The sequence below is a fragment of the Pteropus medius genome, unplaced genomic scaffold (genome assembly GCF_902729225.1).
Source record: "Pteropus medius unplaced genomic scaffold, Ma_sr-lr_union100, whole genome shotgun sequence".
In the NCBI taxonomy this organism is placed as follows: Eukaryota; Metazoa; Chordata; class Mammalia; order Chiroptera; family Pteropodidae; genus Pteropus; species Pteropus medius.
The window spans coordinates 491,185-516,124 of record NW_024353788.1 but is presented as its reverse complement, the minus strand read 5'-3'; the positions used below and the strand labels follow the sequence as shown (position 1 = coordinate 516,124).

Below are 24,940 nucleotides of genomic sequence, written 5' to 3'. Positions count from 1 at the left end.
CGCCCTCTGGCGACCACTGGGCGGCGGCTACTCCGGGCGGACCCGCCCCCACCTTCCCAAAGTAGCCCAGTCCGCCTTCCTCCACATCCCCCAATTTCCCTGCGGCAGACCATGGGACCCATGGGAGACGGGCGCTAAAAAGTGGGCAGCGGCTCCAGGAGTGCAGCGAGCTTCTAAAGCTACTGACTTCCGAGTGCCTCTTCTGCTGCCTCCCTCCCCACGGAACCCCCACTGCCTGGCGGCTGCCCGGGACCCCACAGCAACAAAGGCTGGCCCAAGGCTGGCCCGGGAGGCCAAAGAGTGGGGAGGAGCGGCAGGAGATGGGAAGGGCGTGCCCGGCTGCGAGCAGCTGCTGCTTCCTCCCCAGGTCCCTCGAGGGGCTTGAGTCACGGGCCGCCGCCCTGGGTCGGCGGGCCGGGGTGGGTGTCTGGACACCTGGGTTCTTCAGGAAAGGACTACCGGGTGAGAGTGGGGTGAGGGAGCGCTGGGAGCAGAGAGCCGAGGGCCGAGGGCCAGGGGTGGCGGCGGGAAAAAAGCCAGGAGTCGAGACCCTCGCGGGGTCCGCGGGAACGAGGCCACGCCCCCTCCTCGGGCTCCGCCCTGCGCCCCCTTCCCGCTCCCCATTGTCCTCAGACAAAGCGGTCGCCGCCCCCCGTCCGGCCCCCAGATTTCTGTCTGTCCCTGCCTGGTTCTCTTTCACTCCTCCTCCTCCCCCCTCCTCCACTCCCTCCGGTCTCCGGATCTCCCTCGATCCCTCTCTCCTCCTCTTCCTCTTGCCTCCTCTCTCCAGACGCAAGGCTCCTTCGCACCCCCTCCCCTGCGAGCCCCGCAGCGTGTGAGTTGACTGAGGGGCTTCAGACGTGGGGAGGGGCTGTCTCCTTGCTCAGTCCTTTCTCCTGTCCCTGGCCGGGACCTTGGGCTGACTCCTCTTTGTGCCGAGATTGTCTGTCTGTGCTGCCAGAGAGGGGCGGGGATGGCTAGCAATGTCTGGGTTCTTTGAGAGCCGAAACCCGGGCCCAGGACGCGCAGGCTCCGGAAAGAAAAGGCGTCCCCGGCACCGTCCGTGGGGGAGGCAGGCGGTGGTGACGCGCCGGGGTGGGGGTAGAAGCTGGGGTTCTGGGAACGCGCTGGCAGCCCCGGCGCCCGGGTTCTGAAAGTCCCCGGGGGAGGGTATTTCCCCTGGCCCGCCCTGGAGCGGAGGGGTGGGGGAGCTGGGAGGCGGGGCCCGAGCACAGCTGGAAGGGGAGCCGGGACCTCGGGGGCCCGTGCAGTGAAGCGCCAGGCTGCAGCGACAGAGCTCCTTTTCCCTTCTGACCCTGCGTTTCCCTTGCTCCCCTATACCTTTCCACTCTCCACCCCTCACCTCACCGACACCTGCTCAGGTCGCGTTGCCTCCACTCTCCGGCGGGATTCCCTGACCTCCCTCCTCACTCTCACCGCGCCTGGGGTAGCGGCGAGGCCACCTTGCCTGAATCCTGACCCCTCCTACCCACTGCTTCTCTTTTTCTCTCTTCTCAACTTCTCTTTTTGCATTTCTCCCACATCCTTGGGACTGACACCCATTAACCCTGTACTGTGAAATCTGACCCCAGCCTCTGCCCTGAATCTCCACTCTTCCTTTGCGTCACCCACCTCCCCTCATTAATTAGGCCCATAGCTTTTCCCCCTTTCTCTTCTCCCTCTTTCCCTCTGTCCTCACCCTCAGCTCCTCTGGCCTCCTCTGTGTCCCACCTCTCCCCTCCACTTCCTCTTCTCCCATTCCCAGTCTCACCCCCTGGGCCTCTTTGGAGCCTCTCCTTCCTGTTCTCTGCCCCCAGTGCTCCCCACCCTAACCTCAGGGCGACCATGGCCACCATCCCGGACTGGAAGCTACAGCTGCTAGCCCGGCGCCGGCAGGAGGAGGCAGCCATTCGGGGCCGGGAGAAGGCGGAGCGGGAGCGTCTGTCCCAGATGCCAGCCTGGAAACGGGGACTTCTGGAGCGCCGCCGGGCCAAGCTTGGCCTGTCTCCTGGGGAGCCTATTCTTGCCTCTGGGACTACAGAGGCTGGACCCCCAGACCCTGACAAGTCTGCTGTCCTACTGGAGGCCATCGGCCCAGTGCACCAGAACCGATTCATTCGACAGGAGCGCCAGCAGCAGCAGCAGCAGCAGCAGCAGCAGCAGCAGCAGCAGCAGCAGCAGCGGAGTGAAGAGCCACTTGCAGAGAGAAGGCCTGGGCCTTTGGAGGCCCCGGAGTGGACACCCAGCCCTGGGGAGATGCGTGATCCAAGCCCAAAGGGAAGAGAGTCAAAGGAAGAGCGGCTCAGTCCCAGGGAAGCCAGAGAGAGGAAGCTAGGGATAGGGGGAGCCCGAGAGTTGAGCCCCAGGCCTTCAGAGGCTCACGACTGGAGGCAGAGCTCAGGAGAGGCTGGAGACAGAATCTCCAGGCTGTCGGAGACATGGAAATGGAAGCTGGGCCCCGGAGAAATGCTGGAGCGGAATCTGAGACTGGCAGAGCCTCGAGAACAAAGCCCCAAGAGAAAAGAGGTGGTAGAAAGTAGACTGAGCCCAGCGGAGTCTAACAATCAGAAGTTGGGCCTGACAGAGACCCATAAATGGAGGCCTGACTCCAGAGAGTCTCATGAACAAAGTTTGATACAACTGGAGGCATCAGAATGGAGGCTGAGCTCAGGAGAAGAAAGAAAAGACTGCTCAGAGGAATGTGGGCTAAAAGAAGAGAGGCCAGTTCCAAGGATGACTCCAGAGGAGATTACAGGGCTGTCAGAGACCCTGACAAAGGAGGCTCCAGACAGCAGCTCTGGAGGAGTGCAGGCAGCAGAGCAGAGGCCTAGCCTCTTGGAGGATGGTGAGAGGGGCTTAAGGCTGACAGAAGGGTGGAAATGGACTCTGCACTCTGGGAAGGTTCGAGAATGGACATCCAGGGACACAGAGACTCAAACTCAGAAGTCAGATCCTCCAGAGTCTGCTGAGAAGTATCTGGTGCCCCTTGGTGCAGAGGCTGGAGAAGGGGAAGCCGAAAAGGAGGAGGCAGGGGCTCGCGGCAGGTCTCTGAGCACCCTGCAGAACCTCTGCTCTGTCCCCTCCCCCCTCCCACCAGAGGACGCTGGGACTGGAGGCTCTAGACAGAAGGAAGAGGAAGCAGTGGAACTCCGGCCCCCAACCACAGCCCCTCTGTCTCCCCCACCCCCAGCCCTGCCTGCCCCCCAGTCCCCTGGGGATCCCCTCATGAGCCGGCTGTTCTATGGGGTGAAGGCAGGGCCAGGGGTGGGGGCACCCCGCCGCAGCGGACACACCTTCACGGTCAATCCCAGGCGGTCTGTGCCCCCTGCAGCCCCTGCCACTCCAGCTGCTGATGCTGCAGTCACTGGGTCTGGGAAGAAGCGGTACCCGACTGCTGAGGAGATCTTGGTTTTGGGGGGCTACCTCCGCCTCAGCCGCAGCTGCCTTGTCAAGGGGTCCCCTGAAAGGCACCACAAACAGGTAGGGAGCAGCCAAGCCAGACTGCTTAGAAGCCCACTCATCTGTTCCCTCTGGACTCTCTTTTTTATACTCTTGTATTTTGGTCTTCCTCTATTCTTGTTCATTCCTGCTGCCACCCTTCCTTCTTGTAGCCCTCCTTTCTCCTTTTCCATTCATTTCAAAGCGCCAAGGATCCTGCTAGCAATCTAGAGCTGTCCCTGGGTGTGTCTCTCTCAGGGTGTGCCCAGGCTGCTTACTCCGCTCCCTCAGGCTCTGAATCCACACACAAACACACTTGCACACGCACACATGCCCATTTCTTTCCTTCCTTTCCTCTGAGTCTGTGAACCAACTCAGCCCATCTGGTGGGAGACAGGACAACAGCCTTGAATCTATGATGGCAGGGTCACCAGGGTGAAAGCCTTTACAGCCTTCAAAGGAGAAAATGTTGGGTCAGGAAGCCCAGGGAGGCAAAGGAGGTGGCTTTGGAGTTCTACTGAAAAAGGAGGGAAAGAAGTGAGTAGAGAAAGATCTTACAGTCCCAAGAAAGAGGTGGGTAGAACTGAGTGAGGACATCCTAGGATGGAGAGGGGATGGGGAATGGAGCAGGGCTGGCCAAAGAGCAAGTCTGCCTCATGGCAGAGAGGCACATAGAGGCCATTTAAAGTGAGTGACCTCGGGGTTGCACACCCCAGCTGGGCCACTGCTTCAGACAGTGCTCCCTTCTCTCTTGGGACAAAAAAGGCCTTCTCCTCTTCCAAAATACCCCCTCCTCCCTGCCTTCCTCCCTGGGCTTCCCCTCCCTCCTCAGAACTGGCTCAGCACTCGGTTTTCCCCTCTCTTCCCGCCACCCTGGGACTCCTTTCCCTTGAGGTAGAAAAAGAGAGAAGTGAATTTGGAGGTACTGCTGAGAGCAGGGAGTACAATGGGAGTCGAGGACAAGGATAGGGGCTGAGGCCAACAGAGAGTCAGAGGTTAAACTGGAATCGGAATGTGCAGGAAAATGGGAGCTGCCAGATTGACTTCTCCCCTAGCCCTGGCCCAACCCCTTCCCTAGTCCCTTCCTTTCACACCAATTTCCAGCTTGAAAATCTCTAAGAAAGGTCCCTGAACCTAACACATCGCTCCCAGACTAGGAAGCTCTTCCTGGTCTCCAGTCTTCATCCCACATGTGGTATATCCTCAGATATGGTTTTTATGTCCTCAGTGTCAATGAGAAACACAAGAACCAAAGACCTCGGTTAAGCTTAGGGGTCATTTGATCCCCTAATTCATCATCACAAGAAGCTTAAGCTCCCCTCCCTGAACCAAAGTGTTTGTTTGAGACCCTCCTGAGCCCCCTGACTGATACCAGCCCCTTCCCTTTCATGCTGGGCTGATGCAAGGGTCAGGATCTGCTAGAGTGAAGTGTTCAGAAAAGTCACTTCCTACTGAATTGGCTTGTGCTTTTGGGGAGTAAAAAGCAGAGAGAGAGAGATGAAATTTGGGACCCAAAGTCTGGGGGCCATCTGGATGCAGGGTAGGACTTGCAATGGTGACTCATACCTAGGTCAGTGGCGGCGGGGTGGGGGGAGCCGGAAGCAGATCGCCCAAACAGGAAGCCTGGGGTGGGGGCCGGAAGGCTGGTTTGGCTGAGTGGGGAACGCTGGGCCCTGGCCTGCCAGAACTGTGCTCAGGATGTGGTGAGAGAAGAAGGAAGCAGCTGGCTCTGGGGGTGGGGGTAGGGAAAAAGCACAGTTCTCTAGACCCAGACATCTTCCCATCACCCTCTCTCAGACCTTCTCTGCTCTCAGCACCAGCTCATGAGGGGCTGGGCATGCCCTGTCTCAGCTCTGCCCCACCCCTGCCTTCCCTAAATAACTCCTGTTTGCAGGCTAATTCCATCAAAGTATCTACAGAAATCCCAGCCCTGCCACTGGAGCCCAAAGGATGGGCTGTAGCCGCTGCCCTTCTCCAGGCTGGCTGAGACACTGGCCCCTCCCCTCTCCAGCCCCCTGTGCCCTTACGTAGCTAATGAGAGGAGGCAGTGAGTCACTCTCTCCTCACCTCCCCTCCCCCCACGCCCATCTCCCACATGCAGGCTATTCATTCTTGGTAAGCCCAGTCAGAAGTTGTGTGAGGAGAGAAACAGGGTGAAGGGAGAGTCAAACATGGGCTAAGAGCAAATAAGATGAGTCCCTTTTCAGAGTGGCTAATAAACTATGGAGCTTGTTATCCCAAAAGGGGATATGAAAAGAAAACAGAAATGGATTCCCAGAAGTGGTTTCTTTTAAAAAGTTGAGATGTAAGGGGTCTGGTTGTTGTTACTCAATTCTATCAATGGTTTCACAGCGGACTGGGGTCAACCATACAGACTGCGCTCCCCACACATTGCTCCCCCTTCTTTGGTATTCCGTTTGGTCCTCATCTGAGACCTGAATGAACCCTTCCTTACCCAGTATAGCAACTCCCATATTCCTACCAACAGCAGACACAAGGATAATAAGTAAGCTCTCTGGTAGGTTAGATGGTGATTATGGGAAAACAATTAGAACAAGGATCAGTGGAAGCTAGAGGGCCAAAAGGTGGGAGAATGAATAGGACAACTTTATAATAGGGTGATTGGGAGAGGGAGCCATGGGTATATTTGGGGGAAAGAGTGTTCTAGGCAGAGGAAACAGCCAGTGTAACGTCCCTGAGGTAGGAGCGCTCCCAAGTGGATCTGTGTGGCTGGAGTGGACCTCCTCCCAAGAGGTGAGGGGGAGTGGCATGTAGGCAGCACTGTATAGGCCTTGGCCAAGCTCTGTCTTTTGCCCCCAGTGAGATGGGGATACAAAGCAGGGTTTAGAGCCAAGGAGTGACACTCCCTGAGTTCCAGTTTCCCGTGGGGACCCAGATGTTAGCAACTGCCTGTTCAGCCACCCTCTAGGCTTGTTTTCACATCCCAGTCTTGTGGAGACTGAGGGATGCAGGGTCCCAGCTCCAGATTTCTCAAACAGATGCTAGGGAAGGCCTAGGTAGATCATCTGGACCTTTCCGAGTAGTTCACATGGAATCTTCCTATTTGTCTACTTAATCGCTTTGGCTTCCAGAGTTAATCCTATCCTGCCCCTTCCCCCTGAGCTTCTTAGGAGTGTTAAAGGGAAGGGTAGAACAGCTGGGCTCGCTTGCTCTTGGGACTGCGTTTAGGAAGAATTTTCTGTCTTCTCCAGATCCCCTCTGGTATTTTGCCTCTGTCTCTGCATGTCCCTTCTGGTGCACTCTCCCTATATCTGAGTGGACTTTTCCTCTCTGCCCATCACCTCCTACAGCTGCTCCTTTCAGGGACTAAAGGGCTTATCTTTTTCCTTATGTGCTGGGGGACAGTCTTCATTTCCTCTGGAGCTTTCTGTTGGTCTCCTCTCCCTCCCTGGCCCTAGACCCCTGTGGTTCCACTCTAGCTGTAGGAGGAGTGAAGGGAGCAGGAGGCGGCCAGTGTCCAGGATTCTGGGTTTCTCAGGAACAGCTAGGGGCTGAGGGTATGGAAACCAATGTGCATATCCATGCTTTTGCATGGGACTCCTTCCCCAGCCAGCTCAAATCTCATCTCCTCTGGGAAGCCTTCCAAATTGCCCCAGGGCACCCAAAGATTCATTTCTGGTCACAGGACTTATTTGCATGTTTTTAATTTCTTCTTACCCTTCTGCCTCCCACACTCTAAAGAGTAGAAACCTTGGTCCTGTATTACTACCCAGGGCCCTGCCAAAGCTCAGGCCAAAGTCTGATGTTTCTGAGGAGAGAAAACCTGGGATTGGAGGGCCAGCTTCCAAAGGAAAAACTGGATCCCGGGATGGATGGGGAGGGCAAAGTCAGCGGGTTGCACAAATCCAGCCCCACTCCCCACCTTGCACCTGCTTCCCTGAGGGCTTCTCCCAGTTGACCTGATCTCCACTCCACTTTCTCTCCTATCCTTCCATCCGCAGCTCAAGATCTCCTTCAGCGAGACAGCCCTAGAGACCACGTACCAATACCCCTCCGAGAGCTCGGTGCTGGAGGAACTGGGCCCGGAGCCTGAGACCCTAAATACCACCAGCCCCTCAGCAGCCCAACCTGACGACGAAGAGGATGAGGAAGAGCTGCTATTGCAGCGGGAGCTCCAGGGCGGGCTGCGCACCAAGGCTCTGATAGTGGGTAAGCAAGTCTCCTCCGGCGAGAAGCCGCCCCCTGGTGTTCAGAGCTGGCACTGCGGGCCCGAAGGAAAGGAGAGGATTTAGTGTCGGCGCTTGCAAGAGGCCTGCCAGGACCTTTGGTTTAACCCTCTCCTTTCACAGATGAGGAGACTGAGGTCCTGGAAAGCGAAGTGCACATCAGGTCTCCAGATTTCAAAACGAGAATTCTTTCTGAGCGCTCTAGTGTGGTTAAAAACACAGGGTTTGGGTCAGACAGGCCTGATTTTGAATTATATCTTCTCTTATGGTTGTGACCTCAAGGGAAATAACCTGACCTTTGGCTTTGATTTATTATTTATGAAATGGGGTTAATAATAACTACATCCTGGAGTTGTTGGGAGAATTAAGTAATTTTTGTTGAGAGGATTAAGTAATTCTAGAACAATGGCTAGACATCAAATTGTTTAACCTCACCTGGGGTTATTGTGAGATTAAACAAATTTTAAGAATGCCTGGCACAGAATATGAGCTAAATGAGTATGGCTGCTGTTACTGGTAGTAACAAGCACTTAAGATGTGGTAGTAACAAGCACTCAAGATGTGGAAGATATTATGACCTTTACGCCAACTGGCCTTCAGTGCAGGGAGTGGGTGGGAAGGCAGAAGGCAGAGGCCTTCACTCATTCTCCATCATTATTGCCTTCTATCCCACAGATGAGTCCTGCCGGAGGTGACTCTCTTCCAACACAGAAGAACTGAAGATCCTTCGCAGAACTGAAGATCCTGGAGCCCAGAAGATTCAGAGCAGACAACCCTGAAAATGAGCCTGGCAGGAAAGGGCAACCAACATCTTCCAGCTTGCTTGCTTCACTCTGTTTCTGGGGGCAGAGCCAACTGCCCAAATTCTACCCTCACCCAAGGTCCCTGGTATGAGTGCATCAAGTGTGCTCTTGCATCCTAGGTGATCCAAGAGTGAGCTCCAAGTCCTAGGGAGGAGCACAGAGCTCACTGGGAGTGGAGACAGAGTTTCCCCTCCATCTCCTTGGGCAGAGTACACTCCCTACAGCTTTCCTTGACCCCCCACTACCCCCATATTCTCAGGATTTAAGCACTCCTCTCCCTGGGCAGCCTGGCCCCCACTCCTTTTACAGCCATCTCTCCCTGCTGCTTCTTAGGTTGCTGCCCCTTTGTTTACAGCTCCTGCCTCCTCACTTGACCACAGCCTGGTTTAAGAATACCCCAACTCCTAGTCCCCCATAGTCCCAGGTTTACAAGCCATGCCTGTTTCCTGAGTCGTGTGGAATCCTCTCCCCTGTCCTCTACAACACCTCATTGGGAGTGAACCAGGGTTGTGGCTTCCTCTACTTTAGCTCAGTATTACTATGTCTCAGTTTTCCCCAAGAGGGAAGGCTGGGACTCTTAACTGTGTACCCCCATCTGGTTATTTAATTCTGTTACTCCTAGAGGTTCACAAATGAATTGAATTGCAAGGGTTTGGGGTGACCAATGAGTCACCTTAACTCTTCTCCCCCATTTCTCCTTATCAATTGCCTGTTTTTTAAAGACAAAACAACTTTCCATAATAAAATGTAGCTCTTAATGATTCCCCTGCTGCTTCTTCTTTAGCAAAAAAAGAAAAAGAAAGAAAAAAGAAAAGTGTATGTGGGGAGGAGGCTCTGGGTTCCTCATTCCAAACCTCCCATCTTCCTTTTGGCCAGGAAGAGGAAGTGGCCTTGGCTTTGGGAGAAGAGAATGAGGATGAACCTGGAACTCAGCACTGATATGTAGAAAGGGCTTTGGGAGAGCCCTGCACCATTTTCTCAAAGGACTGGTTTAAGGAAGGGCAGTTGAAGTAGCCACTAGACTGCACGTACATGAGGGGAACTATGTTGGTTGGGTTTATCCCCACACCTGCTACCTAGTAGACAAAAAAAAATGATTTCTAGAATGATGGATTGAGCAAATGAATAGATGAAAAGAGCTAAAAAATTAGAAACAGGACACTTTGAAGAATTCTGATATTTTGAAAACTACCGAGATGCAAGCAGCCAAGTAGTATATGACACTGTTAATCCAGGAGCATTTACTCCAAAAACTCAGGACCATTAAATAATAAATCTCTTGTTGCAAAATATAGTGTACGTATAGAAGTGCAGTTTCCTGGGACAGGATCTCCTCTGATAGACAATGGGTTTTATATTCTTAAAAGTTTAAGATCCATTGCTATTTCATGGCTCTGTTGCCCAAGTACAGTTGATACTGGGAGATTTTTTCCATTTCAAAGAATTCTTATATTCTACAAATATGTAAGATCTATATTTTACTTACCAGGTCATATTTTTTAGTTCTCCAGGCTAGTAAAGACATGGTTGTACTATTGCTACAGGATGCTTCTCTCAGCCTAGTCAGAGGAGACTCCCCTTAACTAAAAACAAAATGTATTAGACAAATTGATCTTAAATATACGCCAAGGTCTTTATACTAGCAAGGTAACAAACAAGGTGTCTAAAGAATGCACCAGTTCAGAGACGGTGTGGGTACAGAGGGAAACAGAATGCTTATGTTAGTAGCTAATTAAGTAAAGATCCTAATCTGTTGTGACCCCAGAAAGTAGAGGCAGGAAGCCCAGGGATGCCAGGGGTGCCCACAGTCTATTTTGGAAACAGAAAACAATGCTCCCAAGAAGTCAATGATATGATGTTACCCTAATTGGAATAACAATGTTTCATTTCTCAACAGTAGAGTCTAAGTCCGATTAATCATAAAAGTATGAAGCAGGGCCAAACAGAGATCAAGCAGAGTCAAGTAACGAGTTCTGCTTATTTTAAAATAAGCAACCACCAATGAATTTTTCAAGCTATTAGCAACAATGCAGAACACATTCGCACATGCCTTAGTTTGGAGATTTTTAAAAATTACTTTCTGAGACAGCATCAAGAAAAGCACCTGTTTTTTTTCCCCATATCTCAACTTTCTTCTTGCTAGGAGGTCCTTGCTTTATGTCTAATCTGTATTCATTCCTTCTGCTTTTGTAGCCACCAGCCCGATAGACACACGGACCACTAGAAATCAGTGAGTTATAGGAAACACACTCTTTATTCAGCCAGCTGGGTCTGCCAGGGGTACGCAGACCCCAAATTAAGCAGCCCGGAAATGTAGAGGTACAGGGTTTTTAAGCCCTAAACCCCATTCTTCATCCTGTTTGAACACACGTCTATTTTTCTTCCTTTTACTGTCACCCCACAGGTCGGTTGTGCAAGTGGGGGTGGGGGGTGGGGTGGGGGGAGTGGGTACAGAAGCAGAAAGCTTATTGTTAGAGCGTTTATGTTCCCATGGGCGATGGCCAAACAGTAATTTTCCAGCCGGCACACTGCAAGTACCGGTCCTAGTAAAGTTCACTCCTAATTAGTATAGGCTAATCATTAATAAGCATGGACTTGATCTTCTGATTTGGAATAGAACCCCAACATACGCACGCCTTGCATTATTTTTGGCTCCATGTAACGAACATGTTTTATTTATTATGTATCTTAGCTTCCCTCCTACCGCATACATGTAAATTCCGTAAGGGATTTTTGTTTGATTTGTTCTTTGCTATACCCTCACCGACTAAAATTGTGTCTAGCACACATTAGGCACTTAGCGTTTGTTGCATGAATGAGCGACTGAAACACCCACCGGCTGACCATCGGGAGCACATAGAGATTCTGCAGGGCGGAAATGAAAATGTTTTACCCGCGCTACCGGTATACTTCTGCGAGGTTTGAACTCGCTCGGCCGCCGTAGTGCTCAAACCGGAAAAGTACGGCCGCTTCCGGCCTCCGCGGTCCGGAAACGGTTTTGGGCTCTTGGAAACCGAACCCTAAAGTCCTAAGTTGGCTCCTTTGAGGAGCTGAGGCTCCAGACTGGGCTTCAGGCCTCCGACCCGCCCGGCCCACAGCGCGGCTGCTGGAGACCCTTCAGGGCCGGGCACCGGGAGTGTGGGTCGCCATGGCGACGCCGGCGGGGCTGGAGCGCTGGGTGCAGGACGAATTGCACTCGGTGCTGGGGCTGAGCGAGCGGCACGTAGCCCAGTTCTTGATCGGCACCGCACAGCGCTGCGTCTCGGCCGAGGAGTTCGTGCAGCGCCTGCGAGACACCGATACCCTGGACCTAAGCGGGCCGGCCCGTGACTTCGCCTTGAGACTCTGGAACAAGGTGTCTGGAGCGGGGTGGGGGGCGCGGCTGGGGCAGGGCCCGGCGTGGGTGCGGCGGGAAGAGGCGGTGGAGCAGGGGAGGGGCCCTAGGTTGTAAGGTGAGGCTCTGATAAGGTCCCCATCTGAGAGTTAGGTAATAAGCTCACTTCACAAGCATGTATCTTTTGTCCGCTGTCGCCTGAGTACTGTGCTAGGTGCTAGATGGCCAGCTTAGTGGAGAAGATGGAAGAGGGCTTAAGTATGTTCGGTTAAGTGTTATAGAGCAGTATTTCTTGAATTTTAACATGCATATGATTCATCCAGGGCTCTTGTTAAAGTGCAGATTCAGTAGGTCTGGGATCTTAATTTCAGCATTTCTCACAAATCTAACAAGTTTCCAGGTGATGCTATGGTCCAAGGACCACACTTTGAAAAGTGAGGTGTGGGAATTGCTGTAGGAACATGGGTGGAGGGGGTAGTGATCAGGAAAAGCAGGCCCAAAGATTCTCTGGAATTGTCAGGTAAAGGAGGAGGAAGTAAAGGCGAGCTCCTGGAGGAAAAGACTGTTTCTTGTCTTTGTACTCCTCCTACCTAATAGATAATGGGATGTGAGCCTTACAAAACAGGTACTCAGAAAGTGTATTAAGAGTGAAAGTATTCGGCATGTTCAGAGAATGGCAAATGGCCTAGGGTTGCTGTCCCATATGGTGCTTGGCAAGAGATAAAGTTAGAATGTAAGTGATGTAAGGATAGGGACTTTATGTTAATCTGGAGTCTGGTACTGTGACAGGCCTCTGCAAAACAATCCTTATAGCATGTCCTTGTGTAGGACTGACTTAATCATTGGGAAGAACAGCAGCTGAGCAATTGAAAATTGGGTTTGGAATGTAAACTCCATGAGGGCAGGGGTTTTTCTCTTTCGTTTATTGCTGTATCCCTAGTACCTAGCAAGTACCTGGTGCCTGGGACAGGCTTCAGTAAATGTTTGTTAAATGAATGACTGAAAGGAAGTTCAGAAGCTGAGAGGCCCCATTCAGGTTAATGAACATGGTGCAGAGGAAGGCTGGTCAAGTCATTCCTTAAATTAGGAACAAGGTAAAGGATGTGGGCAGAGATCAGGAGTTGCTTAAATTCCATTATCTTCTCCTCTGTTGACAGGTACCACGGAAGGCAGTAGTAGAAAAGCCAGCTCGGGCAGCCGAACGACAGGCCCGAGCCCTGCTGGAGAAGAACCGATCTTATAAATTGCTGGTAGACAGTGAGGAAAGTAGTGAGGAGACCGTGGGAAGGGCTGGGAGCAGTCTCCAGAAGAAGCGTAAAAAGCGGAAACACCTCCGGAAGAAATGCCAGGAGGAAGAGGAAGATGAGGAGGAAGAGGTTTCTGAGAGAGAGAAGAGAAAGAGAGGGTAAGTCAGAAGTAGAGTGAGAGAGGATGGGGCAAGTAGGTGGATGATAGGACAATAAACCTCTGGATGCCCTTATTTAATCCTCTGGGCTGGGCTACAGGGGGAGCAAACAGACGGAGAAGCCAGAGTCAGAGGATGAGTGGGAGCGGACAGAGCGAGAACGCCTTCAGGACCTGGAGGAACGGGATGCCTTTGCTGAGAGGGTTCGACAACGGGATAAGGATCGGACTCGCAATGTCCTGGAGCGGTCAGACAAGAAGGTGCATAGAAGCAGCATGTTCTCTAATCCTCAGGAAGATCCCTGGGTCAGATCTGAGGGTGGGTGTGATTGTAGAGATAGTGATCTCTGGGAAGACAAGTGGATGCCTCTAGTGGTATGCTACTTCTCTGGTAAGAAAACCCCTCTGGGTCCTCTGGCTAAGGCAACCCTCTGCTGAACCTGTAACCATAGTGATTCCTCTCTGAGAAGGGACATTTCTTTGTGCTAGGGAACATCTGAATGATCCTGGAAGGGGAATGGCTGTGGCTGTGGGAGCTTTTAGCCTCATACTCCTCCACTCTTGCTTTCTTCTCCTAGGCTTATGAAGAGGCTCAAAAGCGCCTCAAGATGGCTGAGGAAGACCGGAAAGCTATGGTGAGTACATGTGCCCACAAAGCCAAGATCTGAAGACAAAAGGAAAGACTTTCTGGTGGCATGGTTAGAGTAGGGAAGAAGGATACAAAAGAAGTGCAGTGGGGATGTTGATGGGGTGTCAGGTCTCTGGAGGAGGGGGCTTGGTTGACAGGAGCCTGCTGAGGATGGGCTTAAGTTACAGAGAGAAAGAAGCTACCAGCAAAGCCTCCTTGACTCTTCTGGATTAAGTCATACTGTGTGTTAGTAAGAGAAATGTGAGACTTAACAAGATATGATCAAAAAGCAACTGCAGGGTCAACAGGTTGGCTGGAGGGCAGGGGCAGGGCAGCTGTCCCACTGCCCAGGGATATGTTGACCATTCAGCTCAGGCACACCACGTCCAAATACCTTCCTACCACCTAATCCCTCTATCCCTTACATGGCTTTGTCAGCTCCCTCTGGTTTCCTGGGTTGGTCTTCTTACTGCACAGGGACAGAGCCCTTGTAATTGATGAACTGGACTTGTTCTGATGTGAGTCTGGGTAGGGTAGGCAATTTTCCAAAGGCCTGGTTTTCTCAAGTAAGGAAATTTAGATTTCCCAAAAGAATTTTGAGAAATTCTTTTGAGAAATTCATAAGAATGACCCAGTGGCCCTCAGGTCCCTCCTGAACAATCCATCTCATGCCCCACCCCACAAAATGACTTTGATCAGAGACTTCTGAGACATCTCTCAGCACCAGTGTAGTGTTTTTATTTACCTGATTTTTTTTTCTTTTTATTATGAAAACTCTCGAACAAATAGGAAAGTTGAATGAATAGTGTATTGAACACATACAGACTATTCAGATTCAAAACTGTGTGTGTAATATTCAATGTTTATGTAAATGTAGGCTTTTTATTTCTTTCTGAACCACTTAAAAGAGTTTTAGACGTCATGGCATTTTATCCCCTCATCATGCACCTCTTAAGAGTAAAGACATTCTACCATAAAACCATAGTGCCATTGTCATACCCAAGAAGATGAACAGTAATTCTCACATATCAATCAAGAATCCGTCTACAATCAAATTCCTCCACTTACCCCAAAATGTCTTTAATAACTGCTCTTTCCAAACTGGAATCCAGTAAAAGTTTATGCATTGCATTTGGTTGTTAGGTTTCTTAATTAAGTTTGATTCATTTTCTGTTTTCTTTTGTACCATGTCCTACCTTCTGTATTTATCTGATTCTTACCTTGTAGTGTTAAGTTCTTCTGTGCCCTGTGATTCTTTTAAAGTGGAAATTGGGTCTAAAGCTGGTCCAGACTCAGATTAAACAGTTGTGGCAGCAATACCTCTTAAGTGGTGATATGTACTTCCCATTGCATCCCATCAAGGGAACATACTATCCAGTTGAGTACCTGTTACTTCAGATATCCTTTCTGCCAACAGCCTTCCATCTAATGGTTTTAGCAACCACTGCTGATCCTTTCCTGAATCCGTTATTGCATTGGGGATTGCAAATGGTGATTTTGGCGTGCTGACATTCCTTCTATATTTATTAGCTAGCCTTTTGATATAAAGAAGAGCTTTACCTCAGCAGCTAGAAATGAACTACAATTTCTTCTTAATAGGCAGGACAAATGTTTGTTTCCTTTTAATTCCTAATTTTCAGAGCGAGAAGTTAGGTGTAACAGTCACCTCACTGGTGACAGAAGTCCGCCCCCCCCCCGCCCCATTCTTTGATTCTTCGTGTGTATGTGTGTTACATTATACTCATGAATTTTTATTTTTCAATATTTTACAATTGTATATCACTATTCTTTTTGATGATTCTCAATATAAAATATTGAGAATCATCAATATTTTCAAAATATAAAATATTCACTTGCCCAAACATATTTATATCAACAAAGATGGTGATGCTGCCTTGAAAGACCTTCCAGCTGGATCCTGCTGCTGGAAGGCAGTGTGTGGGGTCATTGTGTTGCCTTCAAAGGGCACAACTTGGGAGAAGCCATTAGTCAGGTTGTCTGTTGCAGAGGGAAGGTGGAGGATACATCTTTAGGTTCTCATTCCATCCTGTCAGGGAGTTTGTCACTCTTACAGGTAGGTAGGGAAAGGGGTTGCTGTTCCAGCAAGATGAGGGTTTGACTGCCTTGTGTTGGCCCAGGTCCCTGAGCTGCGGAAGAAATCCCGCCGAGAGTACCTAGCTAAGCGGGAGCGAGAGAAGCTTGAGGACCTGGAGGCTGAGCTGGCAGATGAGGAGTTCCTTTTTGGGGATGTGGAGCTGAGCCGGCATGAGCGACGGGAGCTCAAATACAAACGGCGAGTGCGGGATCTGGCCCGGGAGTACCGGGCAGCTGGGGAGCAGGAAAAGCTGGAGGCCACCAATCGCTACCACATGCCAGAGGAGACCCGAGGAAAGGTGAGGCAAAGGGGCATCTGCTTCAGCCCTGGCCCCCAAGCTGAGGGGAGGGAAGGCCTCAGGGAGTTGAGCAGTGCCTTGACCGGCCCCTCCCTTGTCTTCCCTTTCCCAGTGTCTGAGGGTACTGACTGGGGCAGAGGGGAATGGGCAGAGAGGGCAGCCTCTGTCTTCTTATGCCCTTCTCTCCATAGCCAGCACGAGCTGTGGATCTAGTGGAGGAGGAATCAGGTGCTCCTGGGGAGGAACAGCGGCGCTGGGAGGAGGCTCGACTGGGGGCTGCCTCCCTGAAGTTTGGGGCCCGAGATGCTGCCTCCCAGGAGCCCAAGTATCAGCTTGTGCTGGAGGAAGAAGAGACCATCGAGTTTGTCCGGGCCACTCAGCTCCAGGGTGATGAGGTGAGAGGGCGAGCTCTGGGACATTCTGAGGAGGATGAGAAGCTGGCACTGAAGCTCATGCCCCTCTTTCTCCTTTCTAGGAGCCATCAGCTCCATCCCTTCCAACTCAAGCCCAGCAGAAGGAGTCCATCCAGGCTGTCCGCCGCAGCCTCCCTGTGTTCCCATTTCGTGAGGAGCTCTTGGCTGCTATCGCTAATCATCAGGTCCTCATCATTGAAGGCGAGACAGGCTCGGGGAAGACCACCCAAATCCCGCAGTATCTCTTTGAGGAGGTATAGTATCCACACCCTCCAGGTTGCCAGGGTATCGCCCATTGACGAGCACAAACTTATCAGAGCTCTTTTTACCTGATATTTTCAGTAGTCGCTTTTGTTCTCCATTTTAGTCATTTCATTTTTTCCACTAAATGGCGGAGTTTTTGAGACTATGGGTCATATCCTTTTCACGTTTCTATTCTCACTTCCTGCCACAGTGTCCCTGCCTGGTAGGCATTCAGTATGATTACACTGGAAGGAAGTGTGGACAGATAGATGGTGGGAACATGGACCCCTACTCCAATTTAGCTTGGCCTCTGCTCCACTGCAGGGTCCAAAAACGAAAAATGAAAGGACTTATTTTCCTGCTTTTTTATTGTACTTCATTCCGCATTGCTTCTGGGTCTGCCCCACCTGGTCTGTTCTTTCCCAGGTCAAATCTAGCTGAGCCCTGAACTTGATACCCCAAAGGGCTAGGACTTCCAGAGCTGGATGTGGACCCTTTTGAGGGCCCTGAGTCTGCCATCCTATCTCTTTGCCTATTTCAATTTCTTTTTGTTCTATCCTTTTCCCCTATCCTTCCCTGCATTTACAACTTCTTCTCTAAATTTTCCTGGGCTCCAGGGCCATGTTTAGCAAAGAGAAGATCTCTTCTTTTTCCTTGTCATTCAGGGTTATACAAAGAAGGGTATGAAGATTGCCTGCACTCAGCCCAGGAGAGTAGCAGCCATGAGTGTGGCTGCCCGAGTGGCCCGGGAGATGGGCGTGAAGCTTGGGAATGAGGTGAGATCTGTGGGGACTGAGGGGTGACAGGAGCACCACTGATCTGGAACTCAGCCTACACTGCCTTCAGGGCCCCACACTGCAGGTCTAGGCACTGGCCCCTCATCCCCTAGCCCTGTAATCCCTTCAGGGAATACCAGCCCACTTTCCATCACTAATGGCCCCCTTGCCAGGTTGGCTACAGCATTCGTTTCGAGGACTGCACATCAGAGCGAACTGTCCTCCGCTACATGACAGACGGGATGCTTCTTCGGGAGTTCCTCTCTGAGCCTGACCTTGCAAGTTACAGGTATGCATAGGGTCCCGTCTCCCATGAAAAAAGTACCTGCTTTCTCTTCCTCCCTAGTCTTCTGCTCTCTTCTCACTCAGTGCCTTTCTGTGTCTCCTTAAAGCTTTGGCCTTTCTCTCCTTTCTTCCCACCCAGTCAGTTTGGTCATTGTCTTCTGATTAATCCACTAGTTCTTGAATCTTTATGATTCTAGTGGTCCTAGAGCAGACCTCCAGGTACCATAGAGATGTGGCTAGAGGATAGAAGATACTTCAGAGAAAGCCCTTCCTTCCCTCCCTCTTCAGTTGTTTCCATAGTTTAGAAAACAACCAGGAAGGTAGGGTGGTGTGGTGAGGACTTGAAAAGACATGTGAAGAACACTTGAAGAAACTTAGAATGTTCAGCTTAGAGGGGAGAAACTAAAGGGAGACTTCCAGTTTCCCTCTAGATAGGTGCAGGGCTGTTACATGGGAAAAGGGATCAGACTTGTTTTATGTGACCCCAAAGAGCACATCTAGGAACCACGGGGGAAGTTACAGGGAATGGATTGCAGCACAATACCAAGAAGCCATAGAGTGGCAGAGATTGCAGGGGTTGTCAGAATGGTTGTACCCTTGGTGGTTTGGTATATGAGTAGTGAGCTCTCAGTGCTGGTGTTGACCAAACAGGGGGTGGATAATGAGCATGTGTTGAGTGGGGGAAGGCATCATGCATGAGATGTTGGTGGGGTCAGGCCAGCTGGGCAATGTATGCCTTTTCATCTCTTAAGAGGCTGTGAATGTGTGGTCCTGGCAGGTCACAGTGCAGCAATAGGACAAGTATGATTTGGTATTTCAGATAAAAATCTCTGAGAACCCGTAGAAGGCTAGCCAATGCAAGAGTGTTTGGAGCATGGGACTTTCCAATCAACCCTAACCTTAAACAGCTGGGGATTTCACCATCATGGTCAGAGTTAGGTACAAAGGGTTGAGGTAGTGGGTGACCTCTTGCAGGCTTGGCTGCCACCCAGAAATCCAAAGAGTAGAGCAAGGAGAAAGAAGATGGTACACATCTAAATTAGGAGGAGACCAAGAAGCCTGCTGAGTCATCTAAGGTTGGGATAGAAAGGCTCACCTGGCCCTCTCTCCAGAAGAGGCAGCAGTGCCAACGGAGATGTGCAGCAGCAACCCCACAGGAACCTGGGAGCTTCTGGGTTGTTTGAATCATGGTGGTGCAGGTCAATCTGTTCATTCCCAGCCAACCTGGGAATCCAGCCTTATTAAAAGTGGCCTTGCCTTCTCTTTCCCCTTCCAAACAGATACCCTAACTTTTGCTGACTCTACCAGACTCTTGACTCTGATCCAGAGGGGATGACTGACTTGTCCTAACCTCGACTTCCAGCCTCCAGATCTTGGTTGTGATTGTCTACCCAAGCTGAGATAGGCTGCAGACCATGGGACCTTGGTCTTCTCAGCTTTCTGTTGGTCTTAACTGGGGTGATTGACTTCTCCTGGTGTCCGCTCTTCCCACATTCATCCTTGAGTCCTTTGCCGCCATCTGTCCCCTCATCCAGGGGACCCTAGTGTTCACTTCTGCATTGCCTAGCTTTCCTCACTCACTGCTCCCTATTCCTTCCCCAGTGTGGTAATGGTGGATGAGGCTCATGAACGGACCCTACACACAGACATTCTCTTTGGATTGATCAAAGACGTTGCTCGCTTCCGACCTGAGCTCAAGGTCCTGGTGGCTTCAGCCACACTGGACACTGCCCGTTTTTCCACCTTCTTTGATGACGCCCCCGTCTTCCGAATTCCTGGCCGCAGGTTTCCAGTTGACATCTTCTATACCAAGGTGCCCTGACAGGGAGGATGGCTTAAGTGTGAGGCATGAAGCTGGGGGAGGTTGTCCCAAGGAGGGAAAGGTAAAATGGAGAGTCTAAAGGAGAACTGAGAAAAAGCATATGTTGAGCTGGTAGGAGGGAAAGAGTCGCCTGAACAAGTGGCCTTCTTGTGACCCCTCTCCCCACTCTCCCCAGGCTCCAGAGGCTGACTACCTGGAAGCCTGTGTAGTATCTGTGCTGCAGATCCATGTAACCCAGCCTCCTGGGGATATCCTGGTGTTCCTGACAGGACAGGTGAGTCATGTGTGGGGAGGAGGTGATGAAATGGGAAAATGGGGCCAGCAGGTTGGCTTTCTATGACTTTGGGGCTCTTGCTGCTCTCCTCACCCCAAATCCAGGAAGAGATTGAGGCTGCCTGTGAGATGCTCCAGGATCGGTGCCGCCGCTTGGGTTCCAAAATTAGGGAACTTCTGGTGCTGCCCATTTATGCTAACCTGCCTTCTGACATGCAGGCTCGAATCTTCCAGCCTACGCCCCCTGGGGCACGGAAGGTAAGTTGGAGAAACTTATATTCTTCACCCCTATAGTTCATACAACTAGCAGGAAAGAAAAGATGTGCCTACCCTGTGCAAGGTGTACCCTGGGTACTGCTGCAGCTACAAGGCTGACTATCAGTCAGTCCCTCAGCTTTGGAGAGAGAGGATGAATATGGTATAAACTGAGAGACAGCCAAATGTATGACCTGTGAAGTACACCCTGTGGAGATGCAGAAAAGGGGAGCCCTTCTTGTGCTAGGAGGTGAGATATGAATTGCACCTTTAAGAAAAATGGCTGGCGAATGTCAGAGGAAGGCCTAAGGTATGTTTGAGGTCAGAGTATAGGGTTTAGCAGAAGGTTCATGTGGTGGAGTAGTGGGACAGGCTAAAACCAACTTTAGACTGAGATTAGGAAGGGCCTTTGATGGCAAGTGGAAAAATTCAGACTTTAGACAATTGAATGGCAATTGAAGGATTTTGAGCAAAGATTCATTTGATGAATATTTAACGGGTTCCTCCCTGTACCAGGTACAGTTCTAGGGGATGGGGATACAGTGATGAAACAAAGTCCCCAGCCTCATAGAGCTTACAGTCTAGTGTAAATCAAGAGACAATGGACAGTAAATACATAATGTCAACTTGTGACAAATGCTGTGAAGAGATACAATGCTACATAAGAAGATGGAGACTGACTCTTGGATTTTTCTTGGGACTGTAGGGAAGGCTTCTCATGCTCCAGTAAAGTGAAAGTGAAGCTAAGGCCTGAACTGGGTGAGGGAGGGTGCTAGGCTGGTATCTAGGAGAAGAGCGTGCCCAGCAGAGGGACCAGCTCTTGCAAAAGGACCTGAGTAAGAATTGTGAGGAGTGCACAGTGCCTGGCCAGGTAGCAGCAGCATGCAGGAGTGGAGCATGGGAGCATAGTGCTAGGAAATGAGGTCAGAAAGGTAACCAGGGACCAGAGGACTCAGCGCCTAAAGGGACTTGGATATAATTCTCAGGTAGGGTTGGAGGCCATTGGAGGATGGGGGAGCGATATGACTGGTGTACATTTTAAAAGGAACATTCTGGATGTCAAATAACTAGGCCTAGGAGTAGAATCAGGGAGACTCTTTAGGAGGCTATTGCAGGCAGTAATGTGTGAAGGTGAATATGACAGTGCTGGTGGGAAAGTCAGGGGCAAGAACTTGGCTACCCCTATCTCCCATCTCTGAAAAAACTATAAATCTCTTCTCCATTTCTTTTCCACATTGTGCCTCTGCTGATCCCCACTTCTCCCTCACCTTTCTACTGGCCTTGTCCCCTCTCCCAACTTTGGACTTTAATCCCCTCAGCTCTTATCCCTTATCTACTCCTGCTTCTCTACCCCAAATCTTCCAGGATTACTTTTTCTGGGTAAGTGGGTGGGGTCTCTGAGTGACCCCATATCCTCTCAATCAGGTGGTTGTGGCAACAAACATCGCTGAGACTTCTCTCACCATTGAGGGCATCATTTATGTGCTGGACCCAGGGTTCTGTAAGCAGAAGAGCTACAACCCCCGCACGGGCATGGAATCACTCACGGTCACACCCTGCAGCAAGGTCAGCCTGGGCTCCAGTGAGGTCTCCATAGGGAGCAGGAGTTGGCATGCATCCACAGGAAGGTTCCACTCAGAAGCCTGTGGGGGCCTCTTAGAGGATGGGGAGTAAGCAGGCCACATCCTCCTAGATTTCTTGCAAAAATACTGCCCTTTCTCTTTAACCTCACCAAGTTGTCAGCCAGCCTGCCTCTCTTTTCTTTCTAGGCCTCAGCCAATCAGCGAGCTGGTCGGGCAGGCCGGGTGGCTGCAGGGAAGTGCTTCCGCCTGTATACTGCCTGGGCCTATCAGCATGAACTGGAGGAAACTACAGTGCCGGAGATCCAGAGGACCAGCCTGGGCAATGTCGTGTTGCTGCTCAAGAGCTTAGGTGATTTGGGGTCCCCCAGTCCTCCTGAGAGAGAAAGGAGGTGGGGCTGGAGTCACTGGTCCTTGTGAAGGGACTGTTCTACCCCTCACATCTCTATACAGGGATTCATGACCTCATGCACTTTGATTTCCTGGACCCTCCACCTTATGAGACCTTGCTGCTGGCTTTGGAGCAGCTATATGCCCTAGGAGCCCTCAACCACCTCGGGGAGCTCACCACGGTGAGTTGGGAGGCCAGTGGACTGGGGCAGGATGAAGGTCAGGGTGACCCCTCAAGTGGTAGAGGGACACCTGAGGGAGGACTGGCCTCAGCTCTCTTCTCTGTCTTTTCTTTAGTCTGGTCGAAAGATGGCAGAGCTGCCGGTGGACCCCATGCTATCTAAAATGATCTTGGCCTCTGAGAAGTAAGCCCCCAACTCCAGCCAGTCCTCCAGTCCACAAACTGGCAATGCCGCCTTCTGTCTCTGGGGCCATCTTTGTTATTTCGCTCTTTGTCTCCCTACCATGTTATTCTTTAACAAATAACAAGTTATTAGAGAACTCTTAGGGCCCCCTTTGAGGCCCACAAGGATTGGTAAGACACTACTGTCTTTTATTATATCAAATGAGTAGGATTGACAGAAAATTTGGGGGCATGAACAGAAAAAGAAGACTTTCTATCTGTGAGGAGTGCTGAGCAAGGGCTGGTATGGGGACTTGTTCATTCCTAAGGTTCCGGACTGGAACATTTAGATGTTGCTGTGGAGTGACCACCTTAAATGCCATAGTTGAGGTCAGAGGTCATCACATGAACTTAAAGTGCTGTTTTTCTCCAATGCACATAGTACGCACCTTCCTATTGCAGAATACTCAGAGGCCCCCAGTTCTTTCCTCTGTAGATTCCCTCCTCTGTAAGTGTGTCATCTACGGCCCCTGCCTTCTTGACCCCTATGCTGCTGCCACTGCCACCAAATCTATCTACTCTCTGATCTGTAGTCATTATTCTAATCAGCAGTCCCCACGTTAGGACCTATCCATCACTAAGTGATCACTCTCCCCACCCCACCCCCAACCTCGTTTGTCTGTTATGTCTTGCTTTGAACTCTCAGGCTTTTCCCCTTCCTTCCCCAGGTACAGCTGTTCAGAGGAGATCCTGACAGTGGCTGCCATGCTGTCTGTCAACAACTCCATCTTCTACCGACCCAAGGACAAGGTTGTCCATGCTGACAATGCCCGTGTCAACTTCTTCCTTCCTGGTGGGGACCACTTGGTTCTGCTAAACGTTTATACACAGGTCACTGGGCTTGAGTGAGTGGGAATGAAGGAGACATGGGGGACTCCGGTCCTGCTATATACTTACCCCTTCACCTTTTTTTAAACCCTCTTCACAGTGGGCTGAGAGTGGTTACTCTTCCCAATGGTGCTATGAGAACTTTGTCCAGTTCAGATCGATGCGCCGAGCCCGGGATGTGCGGGAACAGCTGGAGGGGCTCTTGGAACGTGTGGAAGTTGGTCTCAGTTCTTGCCAGGGAGACTATATCCGTGTACGCAAGGTCAGTGTTTCTTTAGTCTGCTGCTGTCCACCCAGTGTCTCCCAAGAAGCAAGCTTCTCTCTGGGGCCTGTGGCAACCCCTCCAGCCTGTTGTCATGCCCTCTTCCCTTTGTGGAAGGCATGCTCTCCCTATACTTTATTCCTTGACCATTGAAGTTTTCTTCTCAGTGGGTTGTGTTCCTTACTTTTCTAGTTCTTCAGAAGCCTGAACTAAAAAAAAAAAAGCAAGCAGCGAGTGGTGAATGCCCCTGGATGTCTTGCTGTCCCATTGACTTTCTTTCCTGCTCCTTAGGCCATCACTGCTGGTTACTTTTACCACACAGCACGGTTGACTCGTAGCGGCTATCGCACAGTGAAACAGCAGCAGACAGTGTTCATTCATCCCAACTCCTCCCTCTTTGAGGAACAGCCACGCTGGCTGCTCTACCATGAACTTGTCTTGACCACTAAGGAGTTCATGAGACAGGTGAGGGAACCATCCCCTACCCAGGCAGGTGGAAAGTGTAGAGATGTGGTATCCTGGCAAGCTAAAATCTCAGGTTCAGGTTGTTGGGACTGACAAGAGAAATAGGAAAACACATTGGTTTAAAGTAGAATAGACTAGAAAGACATCGTTTCTAACAGCTGTCTCAGTATCTCCTAAGATCTGAGAATTGTATATTCATTCATCCAGTGAATATTTGAATGCCTCGTCTCAGTGTTTCAGGTGCTGAGGTGATAATGAACAAAGCAGATGTGGTCTCTGTCCTGAGTGTATTTTTACAGTACTTACATTCAGATTTTTTTTTAAGGAATAGCCTACTTGGGATCCTGAATAACATGCAGAAGTTTGATAGCCCTTAGGGTATATAGTATTAGAGTCCCACACCTTTTCCCCTACCCCTGTAGTCAGAGGGAAAAAAGAACTTTGATTACACACATATTAGAATCTAGGCTGGAAAGATTGGAACCCTCCTGACTTTTTTCTACCCTTCTAGGTACTGGAGATTGAGAGCAGCTGGCTTCTGGAGGTGGCGCCCCACTATTATAAGGCAAAGGAGCTAGAAGATCCGCATGCTAAGAAAATGCCCAAAAAAATAGGCAAGACACGAGAAGAACTTGGGTAAAAAGAAGGGACCATAAGCAGAACCCGACACCAGCTCCTTTTCCTTCTGTACATTATTTATCTCTATTAATAAAAATATTTTTGGAATAAAGCTTGTGGGAACTTCTGGAATCCAGAGA

At 50.7% G+C, this 24,940-nt stretch overlaps 2 protein-coding genes across 4 annotated transcripts; both read left to right on the top strand.

Moving 5' to 3' along the window:
- Positions 1–324: 324 nt before the first annotated feature.
- PPP1R18 (protein phosphatase 1 regulatory subunit 18) lies at positions 325–9,191 on the top strand. 3 transcript variants are annotated; one of them, XM_039851176.1, is made up of 4 exons: positions 325–462; positions 1,818–3,480; positions 7,401–7,608; positions 8,301–9,191. In XM_039851176.1, exons 2-4 carry the CDS (start codon positions 1,846–1,848, stop codon positions 8,318–8,320), a joined length of 1,863 nt encoding a protein of 620 aa, XP_039707110.1. In that variant the 5' UTR covers positions 325–462; positions 1,818–1,845; the 3' UTR covers positions 8,321–9,191. The 3 variants fall into 3 exon arrangements, with proteins under 3 accessions (XP_039707110.1, XP_039707109.1, XP_039707108.1); XM_039851175.1 differs by lacking the exon at positions 325–462 and adding an exon at positions 714–835; XM_039851174.1 differs by lacking the exon at positions 325–462 and adding an exon at positions 734–835 and having other exon boundaries at positions 1,383–3,480.
- A 2,196-nt stretch (positions 9,192–11,387) lies between these two features.
- On the top strand, positions 11,388–24,932 carry DHX16 (DEAH-box helicase 16). Its single transcript, XM_039851143.1, has 20 exons — positions 11,388–11,783; positions 12,920–13,167; positions 13,268–13,427; positions 13,745–13,801; positions 15,933–16,187; positions 16,379–16,582; positions 16,663–16,854; positions 17,509–17,619; positions 17,793–17,908; positions 19,507–19,717; positions 19,902–20,000; positions 20,105–20,257; positions 21,680–21,820; positions 22,024–22,186; positions 22,288–22,406; positions 22,522–22,589; positions 23,296–23,458; positions 23,556–23,717; positions 24,009–24,182; positions 24,694–24,932. Exons 1-20 carry the CDS (start codon positions 11,577–11,579, stop codon positions 24,820–24,822), a joined length of 3,132 nt encoding a protein of 1,043 aa, XP_039707077.1. The 5' UTR covers positions 11,388–11,576; the 3' UTR covers positions 24,823–24,932.
- Positions 24,933–24,940: the final 8 nt, after the last annotated feature.

Coding starts and splice junctions, on each gene's coding strand:
- DHX16 (XM_039851143.1), top strand. CDS start 11,577: ATGGCGACGCCGGCGGGGCTGGAGCGCTGGGTGCAGGACGAATTGCAC. Junction 13,802..15,932: donor AGGAAGACCGGAAAGCTATG/GTGAGTACATGT, acceptor GTGTTGGCCCAG/GTCCCTGAGCTGCGGAAGAA. Junction 21,821..22,023: donor CGGTCACACCCTGCAGCAAG/GTCAGCCTGGGC, acceptor TTTTCTTTCTAG/GCCTCAGCCAATCAGCGAGC.
- PPP1R18 (XM_039851176.1), top strand. CDS start 1,846: ATGGCCACCATCCCGGACTGGAAGCTACAGCTGCTAGCCCGGCGCCGG. Junction 3,481..7,400: donor CTGAAAGGCACCACAAACAG/GTAGGGAGCAGC, acceptor TTCCATCCGCAG/CTCAAGATCTCCTTCAGCGA. Junction 7,609..8,300: donor CACCAAGGCTCTGATAGTGG/GTAAGCAAGTCT, acceptor TCTATCCCACAG/ATGAGTCCTGCCGGAGGTGA.